General features: G+C 43.0%; 1 protein-coding gene across 11 annotated transcripts in view; it reads left to right on the top strand.

The window, feature by feature from the left end:
* RANBP3 (RAN binding protein 3) overlaps window positions 1–15,459 on the top strand; it is a 40,652-nt gene that overhangs the window by 16,404 nt on the left and 8,789 nt on the right. For 4 of the 11 annotated variants that reach the window (XM_048927275.1, XM_048927273.1, XM_048927272.1 and 1 more), the window contains 7 exons: window positions 1,044–1,247; window positions 4,433–4,469; window positions 4,548–4,634; window positions 9,623–9,694; window positions 10,777–10,842; window positions 12,212–12,304; window positions 13,453–13,556. In XM_048927275.1, the coding sequence (XP_048783232.1) occupies window positions 1,044–1,247; window positions 4,433–4,469; window positions 4,548–4,634; window positions 9,623–9,694; window positions 10,777–10,842; window positions 12,212–12,304; window positions 13,453–13,556 (663 nt within the window). The remainder of the gene's footprint in view (window positions 1–1,043; window positions 1,248–4,432; window positions 4,470–4,547; window positions 4,635–9,622; window positions 9,695–10,776; window positions 10,843–12,211; window positions 12,305–13,452; window positions 13,557–15,459) is intronic. The other 7 variants (XM_048927279.1, XM_048927278.1, XM_048927276.1 and 4 more) reach the window with 2 other exon arrangements.

Genomic DNA, 15,459 nt, shown 5'->3' with positions numbered 1-15,459 from the left:
TATTTGTTTGGCTGTCTCCCTTTAAAGAGAGGTCAAATGATCTACAAGAGAAGTACTCCTAATTTTGAAAGTTGGCCTTACCTTAATAAAAGGGTCTCAGAGTAATAGGCATCTCCCATTCTGTGGAGTTTCAAGGTAGTGTTTTGGCTTATTAGTAAGTTTCCTATTTAAAAACAAGCATTTTGAATATTCAGCATCCCCAACTTCACCTGAAATGTGTTGCCCTCCTTTTTGACCTTTTTGATACTTAACTCTTACAAGAAATTACTGTCACTTAAAAGCTTGACAGAACTGAAATAACCCCACTGTTAAAATGGCATTTACTGATAATTGCTCCTGTCTAAGACCAGGCCATGTCACAGCTGGAGAACTTCAGACCCCTCCAGTTTATGAGCTGCTGTTTGGAAGTTGAAAGGTTTGTGGCAGAAGTGGGAACACAGCAAATGACAAATCCCAGACAAATCCCACTGGGAATTCCATCATGCTCTGCATTGAGATAGGTGTACTGACTTCTTAATTTACAAAATAAAGCATTTCTGTTGCTTTTCAGGGTATTCACCCTCACATGAATGGAGGAAGATATTGTCCTGTATGAATGTTGTAACAACAGATTTGTGTGGGTTACTTTATAACCAACCTCACCTCAAACATGGTTAGAAGAACCAGCAATGTGCAATTAGTTATGGGTCCTGTCTAATTGCTGCTTGTGGACCAGGTGCTAAAGCAGCTAGCTGCCTGAGCAGCCTGAAGTGCAGCTGAGCCCTGAGGGTGCAGCAGGGCTCCTCTGATGAGTGCTGCAGCAGTTCTAACCAACTTCCAAGCAGTGCATTTGCCCCAGCTGGTGCTCCCTATGGGGAGGAAAACTAATTCAGCCAGCAGGGCCTAGCATATCTTAACTGATGCCTCAGCAACAAGCAATTTCTTCTGCCAGGCCATTGCAACAAGGTAATTTAGGAAGGAATTACTATGTCCTCTCACTTGGACGGCTGCTCCATCGGGTGGCACCTTTGCATTGAAGGGACATTGTCTTTTTTTACTCCCAGTCCCCTGCAGAGCAAAAAGCTTTGTCGGATTCAGGTGAGGACCCTCAGGGAGAGGTTGAGTCCCCCCGCCATGCTCTGGGTCACAAAGAACCAGCTGAGGAGTGTGACCCTGATCTTCCTGCTCCTGCTGTGGCCTCAGCCAGTGATACCCCGAGTCCTTCTGCTACAGCCCAGCTTGCTCCTATTCAACAGGAAGTGGCAGGGGTAAGTGCAAACCTGCTGAGGGGATGGAGGACACATCCCTTCTGCTAGGAGTCTGTTACTGTTAACTGCAGGCAGCGTAGCTTGCTTGGTTTATCTGTGATCTCCTTAGTCCCCTCTAAGGTTGGTAGAAATGAAGTTTGCTTGGGTCCTCCTAGATGGCAGAATGGCAGAAGGTGCATAAAGGATGAATTCCAAAGTTTACTGTGTCAGCTGAGCACTTGCTGAGGGCTCGTGTGGATGAGTGAGAAGCAGCTGTATGTGAGGTGGTGCTTCATAGCAGCTGGAGGGGGATCCTTTATTCCTTCCCAGCCACAATATCTTGACCAAGTGAGCAGCTGATGCTGTTTGGTTGTGAGCTGCAGCTTGTTGTGCCAACCACTGATGTACTTAGCAGGTTAACGGCACCAAGGCAGATGCTAAAGGAGAATTATGAAATGAAGTACTTAATAGAGAAAGCTCTCAGTAATTCCAGCGTAAGCTATTTCTACTAATGGCGCAGGTAAACACTTTTGGAAAGATGAGATGACTGAATGACTGCTGCCTGCAGCCTTGCAGAGCATTTTTAAAGTTGGGCTTATCCTTTCTGCTTGCTGAGCTGTGTTTTCCTGGCGCAGGTGAGTTGTCATTCCTCCTTGTGACTGCACATGCTGGGTGTGCTTCATTGAGCCTGTGAAGGCTGCTCCACCTGTGACATGTGCTTTTCCTTGCCCAAAAGAGAGCCTTTTTGGCCCAATTTGGGATGAATAGTCCTCACAAGGTACCAAACAACTGGGAGAGACAACAGCTGCCAAACTTGCTGCAGTTGGCATAGGCTCATGTCTATTAGTCTGTAGCACCTGCAGTGCATGTAATGGCCCAGAAACAGTGAGGAAGCAGTGGGTGTAAGGGCGCAGTGATGGCACTTGAGCACTTGCTGGTTAATCTGTGCTCGCTTTCACTCTTACAAGACAGTTGGGTCTTGTAAGAAAAGGTAATTTGGTTAATTAGAGACGTGTCAAAACTGCTATTGAGAAATAATTGTAACTTTTCTCTAGCTGGATTTCTAGACAGGGAAAAGAAGTAAGGAAGCTCTTGCATTGGGGGAGCAAGCTGGGAGCTAGATCAGGCATTACTGGTTTGTCTCACAGCTCCTGATTTCCAACAGCTGAATAGAGGGAAGTCATTTGGGTCACTGTAGTGGTTCTGTATGAGGTGAGGTGGTCCTGGCTTTTCATTCTGTTGTGTAGCTTGTGTGTAAAAACAGTGCTGTGAAGTCCAAGTGATGGCCTGCAAACATTTCCTGGGGCAGAGCTGTCCTGACTGGTGAGCGCCCTCCTGATGGAGTGCTGCCTGCAAGTGTCTTTGTAAGATGCTGAAGGAGAATTTTGAAGTTAAATACTTAACCTAAGATATGTTATGCAATGTGTCTTCTGCTGGAAGCTAAGTATTAAAAAATAGTAATAATTACAGCGTTGTTGTGAAATGCTTTTTAAACTCTGGCTAATCTCTTTCACTTAAAAATAGGAAATCCAGCCTGATGTCTGAAATGTGCAGGCAGAAGTTCCAGGATTGAGGCTGACAGCAGCGTGATGGTCTTTGGACTGTCTGTGCACAGGGATCAGCCTAAAGGATTGAGATTTTTTTCTTCCCTGATATTTAAATTCTGAAGTCTATGAAAGATGTAAATCTGTTAGTTTCTTTTTTTCTGGTTGGAGTTATTAGCAAACCCTTAATTTTGCAGGCAGTAATCAACAGCTTTAAGGGTGTTAATTGATAAGGATGGGAGGTAGCATACCAAGTGATCTATTGCTGAGATAGAAGAATGAGACTGGGAAGTCTGTTGTCTGTGCAGCAGCTGCTCTGCCAGGGGTTACAGGATGGTTTGGGACATTGATTCTCCTTTCACACTAAATGTAGTGACAGCATGTCTACTTGTGCATGCATTGTTAATAAACTGATAAACTGACATGGTAATTTGGAGCTTGCGCTGTGTGGGTTTGAATTCTTTTGGGACAACGTTGCATACTGTATTCCCGATGCTTGGGTATCATTAAACAGTTTTAGGTGGTTTTGGAATTCAGGGGGAGGAGACTTGTTGATTTTAAAGGAGGTTTGCACATACAGGTGTGCAGTTTGCACTGTGGTGTATCTGGTGCTTTTTTCTTTTACAAAAGAGCTTTTTTTCTGACTTGGAGTACTGATTGCTGAAACAGAAAATGGCATTGACTTTCCACTTCAGCTTTATCTTTCAGGAAGGTAGTGTTTATTGACAACAGGTATGCCTAATAAAGCCTTGCTTCAGTAATGTGGACTGCTTGGTGAGTTATGTGGGGGAGGTTTGGGTCACCAAACAGTATTACTGCGTTGGATTGACAGATGAGTGTTAATATGGGGAAACTATATTCCTAAAACTGTAAATAGCTCTTAATTCCTTACTGAGATATCAGAGATGTGGGACTGGGATGCTGGCAAAGTCACTGTGCTCTTCTGTTGTCTTGAAACTGAAAGCTGTATTGCGTAGGTAAGGGTGAAGGTGTGTGGATGGATGTCGTGGTGAGAAGGTGGTGCTGCTGCTCCAGTCGCCTCCTGCAGCACACAAAATTCCTTGTGGGCAGTTCTGTGGGAACAGGGAAGTGATGTAGAAATCCTCAAGATATGAAAACTTTCTTCAAATACCTAACATTGTGGTAAAGGGCAGCCTGTGATGCTGCCTGCTTTTCCTTCTGGTGCTCTGGAAGGTGCTGGGGGAAATGTCCATTGCTAATTCCTGTCAGAGCATCATAGGGGGTTTTGAAGAAGGTTTCTCCATCACTGTTTTTTTTTTAAGGAACTGATGTCTGTTTTGTTAGTTAGAAAAAGTGCTTTGTTATGAACTCCTAAATAACATCTTCAGGGTGAGTGATCTGGATTTGGCCAAAGCAGACTTTAAAATTATCATTTTCAATACACAGAAAAGTGTGATAATCATCGCAGTCTCTGCTGAGAAGATTAGTGCTTAGTTAGGAACCTTAAGGCATCTCTTGTAAATGGGATATTCTGTTATTTGTAGTGCTTAGGTGAAATTCAGCGTGTGTAAATGCTGATCAGTGTGTTTTCCTTGAACGTATGTGATTGGCAGTAAAGAAAGTCTTTGGTTAAAGCATTTCTGTGTACCCCCGAAAGACTGAAATGTTCACTGATTTATTGTCCCTGTCCTCTGATTTCAGAGATCAGCAGATGGGTCGAGTCCAGAAGATGGAGATGGTAAGAAATTTGATTGTAAATTTAAGAAACGCTGGTAGATGTATAGAAACCAGAAATAACTTTGTGTTTTTGCTGCAGAATCTGATCGAGAGGATGGGAACTACTGTCCGCCTGTGAAGCGGGAGAGAACTTCATCCTTAACACAGTTCCCTCCTTCTCAGTCAGGTAAATTAATTAATTATTACTGTGCTGCCATATGAGGTGCATTTCCTACTTCTGTTTCTCCAAGTCACTCCAGTCTTATTGCTGCCTGCTTTGCTTTACTTTGAATGACCACAGCAGCCACAGGCTGACTTCCCTATGATCTGTGATAGCAAATTTAATCAAGTCCAAAGGATTTTGATGCATAAACTTGTGTTTTTATTCACGTGCACCTGTTTGAGCTTCTAGTGTTATGCTGTTCAATGGAAGAATTTACCAGCAATCTTTTTGCCTTGTCATGATAAAATCACTTCTTAGAATTCACATCAATGCTGTATTTTCCTTAGTTATTGTGCTGCCAGGCAAAATTTAATCTCAGCTTGTTGGGTTCTCTTCGTTCCTTTTCTTCTGTTCCTCCTCAAGTGGAGAGAATTCAGTGCATTTCAGCAGCGTTCTCACCCAGCATGTGCAAGAGATGCAGATCACTGTGAAGGGCACCGATAAATTCTTCTGGTTCATACGCACCAGAGTGGTCATGTAACACCTGTGTTCACCCACAAGAAGCTCTGATTGATTCCTTCTCTCTTCACAAAAAAATGCCCAGTTGAGGATTATTCCAACTGAGATACTGTGGTGCTTAAGGCAGACCTGGGAACTTGAGTCCTTCATTGTTCATCTTGGCTGGGAAAGTAGATTGGGAAAACAGTGGAAGAGAGAACAATACAAATAAGCCCTCTAACCTCTGGCATGTTCAGTGTGATTAAAAGGTGTGGAAGTAATTGCTTCTGTCTTTTAATTGTAAAGATACAGGTGGCTGTAGAGTTTTAAATATAGCTGCTGTTAGGTTCTGCACTAGAGTGTTCTCATGTTGTGTCACCAGTGCTGTCACAGCAAGAATTCCTTCTTGAGGTGCAGGTTTTTCTGAGTTGAGCTGTTTTCAAGGCGCACTGCCTTTAATTGACTACTTTCCAAGGGCCCAGTGTGGCTGCTACATTTTCTCATCATTCTTAATAGAAGAACACTGCACAGAAACAACAAAGATTTTTCATTGTCTCTGGATCTTCTGTGAGAAGAACAGATTGTGTACAGCTCTGGAGGATCTTTGTTACCTATTGGGCCTTACAATCCTAGCTTCTGTATCATCATTACCAGTTCTTTTAGTCTATAATGCCTTTTTCTTATCTGTTGAGACTCTAACTCTCATTTTGTGTAATGACAGCACTTTTTAAGAAGTGGAGGAAGACAAATTCTTTGTGTGGTTGAATCCTGGATATTCCAAGAGTTCTGCATTTCTTCTCAGCGTCTGCTTGCCTGGAGCTCTCAACCTGTGTTCCTTTCTTCCCTGTTTGATTCCTTTGTTCTCTTCTAATATATGTGGTTTTTTATTCTTTCATGACTTGATTTGTATGACCCAGCTCAGGTCGTGTTCTAACTGTAGAAAGCTTCAAAGGTGCTGTTTCCTTCTGTGGCCTCCAGTATCTGCTGCGTGTGTTCTGCCTCAACCTTCTCTGGCTATGAAGGCAACCTCATTTCATTGTGTTGCTCAGAAATACAACTTAAAAGTTCATCTCCATTGTTTGCTGCTTGGAGCTTGTTGTGATTCTTCTCATCCCTCCCAAGTCTCTATTTCTGTAGTGATAAATACTCAGAAGCATTTGTAAGTGTACTGCTCACTACCAAAGCAGCCTACTTTTTCATACTTTGACAGTGAAAACTCTTGCCTTTTACATAGTTACTGTTTTATGCATTTTTAGTGGCAGGTTAGAAGTAGCTGCTGCTGTGATGCTGACAAGCTGTTGGTGTAATGTGAGATTCGTTCATTTTTTTTGAGGGTGATTTTTATTGCATTGCCCCAGTACTCTGCTTCATTGTGTGAAGCTCAGTCTCATGCCTGACTGTTACATAGGAGTTGCCTCATAGCTGTGTAATTCCTTATCTTCTCTGAACTGTCACGTGCTGCTCAGGAGGTAAGGCTTCATTTTAATTTTCATTTTGACCCCAGTAGCCACCTAGCAATGGCCTTCAGCTCGCCCTCCTTCACAGGAAGATGCTTGTGAGGGTGGGTTGGCATCCTGTAATGAAAACACTTGGAATGACTTACAACTTCTTAGTTGCGACTCATCAGTGAGAGGCTGTGGTCCTTAGACTCACAGCAGGTCTTCAGTGTGTCTCAAAAGCACGTGTTTACTCTGTCGTGGTTATTTTGTATTGCAGGAGCAGGAATGCAGCAACTTGTCTCTGCAGTAAGTTTAGGTGTTGCTTGTTGCTTGTGCAGATGCTTTGTGTAACCAGGTGGAGTTTAATCTGCTGAGATTTGCTACTCAGATGAGTTTGTCCAGCTGATTAGCCCTTGATCTTAGTGAATTTTAGAATTATCATTTCCACCCCCCTATTTGTAAGTAGGTAAAAATCAGTTTGTCCTCTGTTGTCAACTGAAGGGTCTTTCTTGTCTTGTGAGGTGACAACATGCCTCTCTTTCGGAGAGATGCCACTCCACAGTGCAGATGTTTTACTTTTGTACTGAGTCACCGGGGAGCCCTGACAGCAGCTTAAGTGAAAGGCATGAACTCTAAAAAGACTCTGACATTGGAAGATGTAGCCAGCCATAAGGATTTGGAAGTTATTAAAGCATGTGCTTTAGCAGAATGTATCAGTGTCTGCAAAGTCTGTCGTGTCCATGGAAGTAACATAGTGCTCCAAAAGTAATGCCTCCCACACACTAACAGCAGTTTCTCTTCACTCAGCAAGGCCCAGGAAAGTCAGAGGGCTGGACAGCTGTAAGTGAAGTGATGACTGACTCTAACTTGAAACTTAACCTGCAAGTCCAGGCTGTGTCTGGGCAATACATTGTTCTGCAGCTGTGAAAGATAGATTTCTTTCATGGACTGTTGACTTTTCTTGTTAGTCCAGACAAAACAGAACAACAGTGCAGAAAGATTTTACCCAAGTGCTTTGAACCTTGCTGCTGTGTGCTACTAATGCCTGTGATTCAAGGAGTTTAAGCAATGGTGGGAAGTGTCCAGCTTTAAAAATATGCCACTATAAACACGTGTGTGGAAATCTGTGCATGCTGCCTTGTAAAGGCGTGCCCCCAAATAGCTGGAGGACTTGATATAAACAATCTATCCAACCTTTGAAACTGCTGTTGTGCAGTCCTGGTGAAATGCTGTTACTCCTTTTCAGGAAAGCATTACTTTCTGTAGATGGCAATTTTACATTTGGTGTGTAGAGGCTCTCTAAGAGCTTGCTTGCATACTTTTCTCTTTGTCTAAGGCATACTTAATGCAGTATATGCAAGTTTCTACTGCCTTGATTTGGAGGATCACGTAATCATACAAGATCTGAGTGGAAGGGACCTGTAAAGTTCCCACCTTGCTGCATGGCAGGGACAACTTCCCCTTGATTGGGTTGCCCAAAGACTCATCTAACCTGGCCATGAGCATCTCCAAGGATGGGGCATCCTCACCTTCTTGGGTAGCCTGACCCGGCGCCTCACCAAGCTCTGAGTAAATAATTTCTTCCTAATACCTAATCTAAACCTCTTCTCTTTTAGTTTAAAACCATTGTCTCTTGTTCTGTCATGACAGTAGCTGACAGAGTCCCACACAGCTTTCCTGCAGGCCTCCTTAGGTCCTGGAAGGCCTCTGTATGGTCTCTCTGGAGCAACCATCTAGCCAGATCCTTATCTGCCAAGTGGCCCATCTATAAGGCCATGCCTTTCTGCTTTAGAGACCAAGGTGCTGTGTGTAACATGCTTTGCACAAGCCCAGGTAGATGACGTCTCCTGCTCTTCCCTTAGCCATCATACTGTGGCCCAATTGTTGTTAGCTTCTCTGAGGGTGAATTGCCACCAACTGTGGTGGCCAAGTTGGCTGTCATCAGTTGTGTTGTTCTGTGTGCCTTAACATGGAAGGAGAATCTGCTTCATCACTTGGAACTCTTAGAGCAGGTCCAGAGCAGGACCACTAAGATATCAGAGGGCTGGGGCCTCCAGTGAAGAAAAGTAGAGCGTACTGGGATTGTTCAGCTTGGAGAAGGAAAGGCTCTGGAGGGACCTCATTGAAGGGAGCATGTAAACAGGAGTGGGTATGACTGTTCATGAGGGTGGATAGTGATGGGATAAGGGGGAGTGGTTTTAAATGAAGATGGGGAGGTTTAGGTTAGAATTTAGGAGGAACTTCTTCACACAGGGTGGTGACACACAAGAACAGGCTGCCCAAGGAGGCTGTGGATGCCCCATCCCTGCAGGCATTCAAGGCCAGGCTGGATATGGCTCTGGGCAGCCTGGGCTGCTGGTTGGCGACCTGCACACAGCAGGGGTTGGAAATAGATGGTCTCTGAGGTCTTTATCAACCCAGGCCATTCCGTGATCTTGTTGGACACAGGCAAGTAGCTTCCCAGGACTTCCTTTTTTTACCTTTCTAAAAGCAAGGGTTGTGTTTCCCCATGCAGCTGGTAGGAGTGCATTTCCTACTTGATGTGCAGTTATTCTTAGGGGATCTTTTGAGCTGCCTGTGAACTAAAGGCTCAAGTAGATTGAGTTAATGGTGAGGGTTGTTAATATGTTAGTGTTAGTTATCTACTGCTTGTGGGCACTGTACTGTCAGTCTTAAGCCTTTCAAAGAGCCTAGGTGGTAGTTTCCACTATTTGTCAGATATTGCAAATACAGCTGGAAGAAAAGTCTGAAGTATGGTGTGTAGTTGTGCTTCACGTTCTGTCTCTTCTAATTGGTCATTCAGGATAGAATTCAGGCTAGGAGCACTGTTTGCCTTCCCTCCTGGCTGTGAAATCTGCAATTACTTTTTCAGGAGAAAGTAAGCTGTGAGGAGCTGTGTATTTTTGTAGCTGTGATACTTTTCTAGTGTAGAAAGAAACAAATTAAAAACATAACTAAATAAAGCAAATGATCAGAAAAACTGTTTGATTTGCAATCTCAGTATTTGGAGAAGGAGCTTATAATCAAGAATGACATACCCAGCTTCTCTTTATTTTTCTTTTTACTTGACAACAGTAACAAAGAACAATGTCTTTATGCCATCAAGCTTCTGTGAACCTTCTGCAGGCAATTCTGACTCAGAGCCGGGTGAGTTCCTGTGTTTCTCCCTCATTTTTCCTCAGCAGAATGCTGAGTATCACAGTTCAAAATACTCTGACCCTTCTGACCCCAGGCCATAGCTAGGAGCATGGAAGTGGTGCTACTGGTCTTCAGCCTTTTCTTACTTCATTGCTTTTTCTCATGCTTCCCAGAGTTAATAACAAATATCAAAACTCATGAACGCTTTGGGAGTGATGGAGTGCAACGTGATTCTATTCCCATCTGTTAACCTCAAGATGAAATGTCAGGGATGTGTCATTTTTTGACCCAAGGTTCTTTTTCTTTGACAAATCATCCATAGCCAATGGCTGTGATTATGTTGAGCCATGATTTCTGAACCTGGTGTTCACACTGCTGCTGATTCTGTTGATCACACTTGTTCCATCAGCTTGTTATATTGGTGCCACTGTTTTCATCTGGTACTTAATGGGTGAGGATAATGAAGTGCATTAGGATGCAGAGATGGTAGGCTTATTCTGAGTGCAGCTGCTGCCCCCCCTCCAAGATAGCATTTAATGAAATGATTGTATCTTTCAGGTTTTGGGGAAACTGGTATTTCCATGGTTGTTTTATCTAAATGCATTAGCTTCAGTAAGTGCAACCATAGGAATTTTTCACCTTCACATTAGGAAAGCATAAGGTGGCAGCTAATGCAATTATATGGAATTAATGAAACAATTTTTACTTAGCTAGTGATATTTAGGTTTGTGCTTGTTCATTTGTTGTGCTCTGTCATGCTTCTGATGACTGTTCTTTTTGTACTATGATTCTCACTTAAAATCTGTGAGGAGGAACTCCATTTCTCTTGTGAAAATGCTGTTCTGTGTTTCACCTGAAAACCAGTTGTGAACAATTGAACATCATCTCTTTTCTTTCTGAATGTTTGTCTGCTGTGATGATCGCTGGGGATGTCAGCATCGCCTGGAGGAAAGGATCTTGTTTGGAAATATCAATATGACTTTGCTTTGGGTGTTTATAAAGCTTGTTACAATGGGAGCAGCAGGAGCACTTTGTGGCTGTTATACCTGCTCTATTTTACAGCTGTCTTTATAATTCTGTTTTGTTTCTAGAGGAAAAGAGCAGTGGGTTCCGGCTAAAACCACCAATCCTTATTCATGGTCAAGCTCCTAGTGCAGGTGAGTTCAGTGTTTCCTTCAGAAGCAAAATAAAACATAATAATTCCAGCATTTTTAATGTACTTTGGAATTTTCAGATGCACGTTGTGATTGGAACATGGCAAAAGGTGTGCATAGCACCTCAGAGCTGTGACTTGGCTCAGTCATGCACTTCTGAAATGCCTCTGCTCACCGTGCTTTGGCTCACAGTAGTCCTTGGCTGCTGAGCTTGGTTCCTTTAGATTCAAACTGGAACAGAAGGTTTACTTGAGGAGTGTGCTGAAATGATTCCTAGCTGTTAGTGTGTCTGCCCCTCCTTTCCTCTCTGCTCTTTCAGTATAGCACAGCAGTGGTTTTCTTATGACAGCTGTTCTGCTGTGCTGTTTTACGCTGGAGCTTCACCTTTGCTAACACTGGTCTTGCTAGTGTAGGAAGGACATAAATGCTACATAAATGCTTATGGGAATTCAAAGAAAAAACTGATTTTGGTAGTGGAAATAAATATTTGTAACGTATTTGGAATGTGCATGTTCTCAGGAAATGTAGTAAGTTGAAATACATAGATGAAATTTGATCTGTGTTCTTATAAAAAGCTGACATGAATGCTTGGACATAAGATGGCATCCATTGTCACAGACTTTGGGATGGGAGGCCCGAAACAAAACTAGTTACAAATATTAAAGTGAGTTTTATGGGCAGCTTTTTGTCACAGCATCCTAATGGATTAAGGCTTCATTTTCATTTTCTTAGTTTTTGTCTTTTTTATCATCAAAGAAATCTGAATCTTTTGGATTTGCCTCAGCCTTCTGGAGTTGATGTTAGGATTTTTTTTTTTAGGCTGTTTTATGTCAGGTGCCTTTTGTTTTTTAATCAGAGCTGAATTAAAGAGTCGTAGAGCCCTTTCTCTTCCTACAGCAAACTGGAGAGGCCAAGTTAACAGCCTGAAAAGCCTTGTTAAAAGAAATAACACGCATATTTACTGTGCTGTCCATACGCCTTATCATATGAAGAATGAAGAAGTTAATCTGGAAGTGGCTTAATTAGAGGGAGAATGGGAGACTTGGAAAATGGAGCTGACTAATGGTGAATAGATAAGATTGGTCTCTTTCTATTACATTTTCAACTTCTGTTTCTGAGTTAATATCATAAACTCTCCTTGCACACTGTCCTGGGTAAGCTAGGGAATAGTCCAGTGGCCAGAAGGAAGAGGGCTGCCTTCTCTGGGTAGGAATGACCCTTCAGGGTGGGACGAGGCATGGGAAAGAAGGGTGAAATCTACCTTCAGTTTACTGTTCCATTACATGTGTTGTTGGAAGCATTAGAAGTTGAAAACAATGTCATCTTCTCTACAACTCTTCATAGCTCTTGAAAAAAACTTTTCCACTTGCAGGTCTCCCAAGCCAGAAACCGAAGGAACAGCAGCGAAGTGTGCTCCGTCCTGCAGTGCTACAGGCACCACAGCCAAAAGCTTTCTCACAGATGGGTAAATAATGCTTTTGCTTTATTGAGTCTGCTGTAGAGTCCAGCCCATGCCAACAGACAAGCTAGAAATGTGCAACAGAGGAGGGGCAGAAATACTAAATACGTTTTGTGCAGCACTCTGACTTTGCTCAGCAGCTGCCTTTGTTTTTCTGTTTCTCTGTTCTGAATAGAAGCATCTTGCATGTTAAGTGTGTCTGTGTTACATTGAAGACTTGGTCATGTTACCTTCAGTTTTTGTGTGGATGACAATCTGGCATTACCAGGCCCTGGACTTTGTAATCATTGCTTGATTTTTGAAATAAAACTACCTTCTAAGAGTATGGATTTGCAGTCTCAAGTGGCAGCATCAGCCATCACATAATAAACTGCTGCTTCCATGGTAGATCTGCAGTAGCTGCAAAGTGATGTGAAACACCTGCATCGCTGGCAGATGCCACCAGACTGAGAAACTTTCTGGAGCAGTGGCTCTGAGTTGCACTTTGCATTGTTAGCATGCTCATGTCGATTGTTTGATGTGTTGTGGAAGGCAATGCAGCTAATAGAACTGGGCCTGATTGGAAAGTGAGAGTTAAAACAAAGTTGTTTGAAATCTGTGTCTCTTAAACTCTTATGCTTCTGTTTTGCTCTTTTGCTTTCTGTTATTTGGAAATTTACCTCACCTGAAACAGGAGTAACCTCAGTTGCTGCTGCATGCGATGTTGAACCAAACACTTCTAGCTTGTCTGCTGGCATGGGTTGGATTCTACAGCAGACTCAAATACTGGAGTACAGATTTACAGCAGGAGATCATTGTGTATGTAGCTGGATCAGCCCAAAGAGGAGCCCTCAAATACTAAATTTGAAGGAGCTTGCTTGCAGTTATATGCATTGAAGCCTGTGCAGTATTTCTACAGACTGTAACATTTTGCTGACCTGCTTGATGCATTTGAATTTTGTTGCTGCAAAGTGTTGCTGAACTGCTGTCCTTGTGCCTCTGCATCACAAACCTGTCGTGCAAAAAATACTGTGGGAACTGTGTGGTTGCCATTGCTGTGTTTCCTGTATTTAAAAAAAGAAAGCAGTATGCCGTTTGCTAAGAGAACTGTTGCTTCCTTTAGGATCCTCTAAATGTCTAGAAAATGAATGTCAGCTGCTTGTTTCTCGTTGCAGTTCTGAGCAGTGGGACCAATGGTGTAAATATCCCACCAGATTCTGCAGCGACATCAGAATCACCAAGTAATGCAACACTGAAAAGCTCTGACTCAGAAGACAAGGTGAGTTGGAGAAGGATTTAAAGGACACTCAATTTGTCAGAACTTAACAGGTTTTATTCAGAGAATATTTAATGCAAGTGCGCGTCCATCAGTGGTGATTCCCTGTACTTAAATCTGTGCTTACCTGTATTACGTACCTCAGGAGTACTGGTAGGTTTTGCACTGTCCCAGTAGCACACTGTGGCTTTTCTTATTTGCTAAATCAAGAACTGTAGCAAAAACTTGATGAATTCAAATACTGTAGACCAGACCAGAATGATTTTAATAGTTGTCCTGGCTCTGCAGAGAGTAATATTTGTTTGCTTTTCTGTTTTGTTTTCCTGACTTTAGTGAGGTCCCTGACAGATCTTTGCCAGCATTATCTTTAAAACCAGACCAGGGATGTGTGCTTACTAGGTGGAATTAAAAGTGAATGGAGGGTGGCTGAGCCACTGAGCTTCAAGGGTCTGAGTCTGGTTCAAAATCTAACGAGTAGCTGATGCCAGAGGGCTTCCTTTGGAGTTGATGCAGAGGTTGGCACTATCTCATCTTTGTGCAGAGAACTTGGCAAGGTGGAGTGAATCTTACCAAGTTTTTGGATGCCAGTCAATTGTAGGGTGGGGAGAAATGGTCAGTGTGCTGGAATATGGGGCCATGCAGTGAAATGTCAGCAGGTAGGAAAACTAGACCAGGGAAAATCAATCAGAAGTGAGCACATACAAAGGCCTTCATCTGGGTGCTTTGGACTCATGTATCATAAGGACAAAAGACTGGATGCAAAGCAGCTGTCCAGACAAAGGCTTAGAGGTCTGGTTGTTACACAGCAATGCTGAGACAAGTTAATATATGCAGAACTTATTAGTGAATCATGTTGATAACGAACTTTAAGGTTAGTGGCATTTATTTTGGAGAAGGGGAAGAGAAGAGGGAAGATCTCCCATCCATGAAAACAAGTTCCCCAGCAAGACTCTTCCCCTGGGCATTTTCTCCAGTAGATCAGCTTTAATCCCTTTTAATTGTTTCCATGTAGCTATATTTGCTTTCATCAAGACCTGCTCAAACTTCCTACTTTTATGACGGTGCCAGCTGGAGCATTTGTTGAACTTTATGCATGAATATTGTTGGGTCCTCTAATGTAAACCAAAAGCTTTAGAGCTATGGGGTTGGAAAGGGGGAGGAGATGGAGGAGGTGATTCCCCTGCAGTTGTATGGTGCAAATAAAAGGCCCTCAGCACTACCAAAGGTTCAGGAGCCATGGCATCCTGTGAAACAATGACAAGTGAAATATGGAGGAGGTGACAAAATGTGCTGGGCTGCCTCACTCAGACACCTTAGGTGAAGGAAAGTGATGGTTCCCTTCTCCTTGCTGCTGGGTGGCTGTGTCAGGAATGCTGTGTGTAGCCAGGGGATGCTGCTGTGAGCAAGATGCTTGCAAACCACCAGGTGTTCAGTGCCTGCGACGTACCTGATGGTGGAAAAACTGGCCGTGTTTTGCCTGGGTAAAAGAAGACTAAGAGGGCAATTCTCTCAGCTATCTGGTGTGAGGTTTTAGCAAAACAGAATGAGACCTGGAAGTGCCCATTAAAAGAAAAAATGAAAAATTCAGATGTAACAGGAACAGGGAAGGGGGGGCGGTTCTAATTGCAGAGCAGAGCAAATGCATTCAAACACTGAAACTGGCTTCTGCCATCCTTGGATTTGTATTTAAACTTGACTGTATGACGTCCCAGGCAGTCAGCAGAGGATGACTTGGAAGCTGATGCTCTTTTGAGTGCAGTTTTGGACTAAATGGTGTTTAGAAATCCCTGAACTGCAAATGTCTGAATTGTGTGACTCCTTGAAAAAGATCTCTGAATAAAACCAGATTTGTTTCGGATGTAAAACTTGCCTTGTAGCTCTGAAGATGTGACTGGCTTGTTATGGC

This window comes from Lagopus muta, chromosome 26, assembly GCF_023343835.1.
Source record: "Lagopus muta isolate bLagMut1 chromosome 26, bLagMut1 primary, whole genome shotgun sequence".
In the NCBI taxonomy this organism is placed as follows: domain Eukaryota; kingdom Metazoa; phylum Chordata; class Aves; order Galliformes; family Phasianidae; genus Lagopus; species Lagopus muta.
This window is presented reverse-complemented; position numbering and strand designations above follow the sequence as displayed.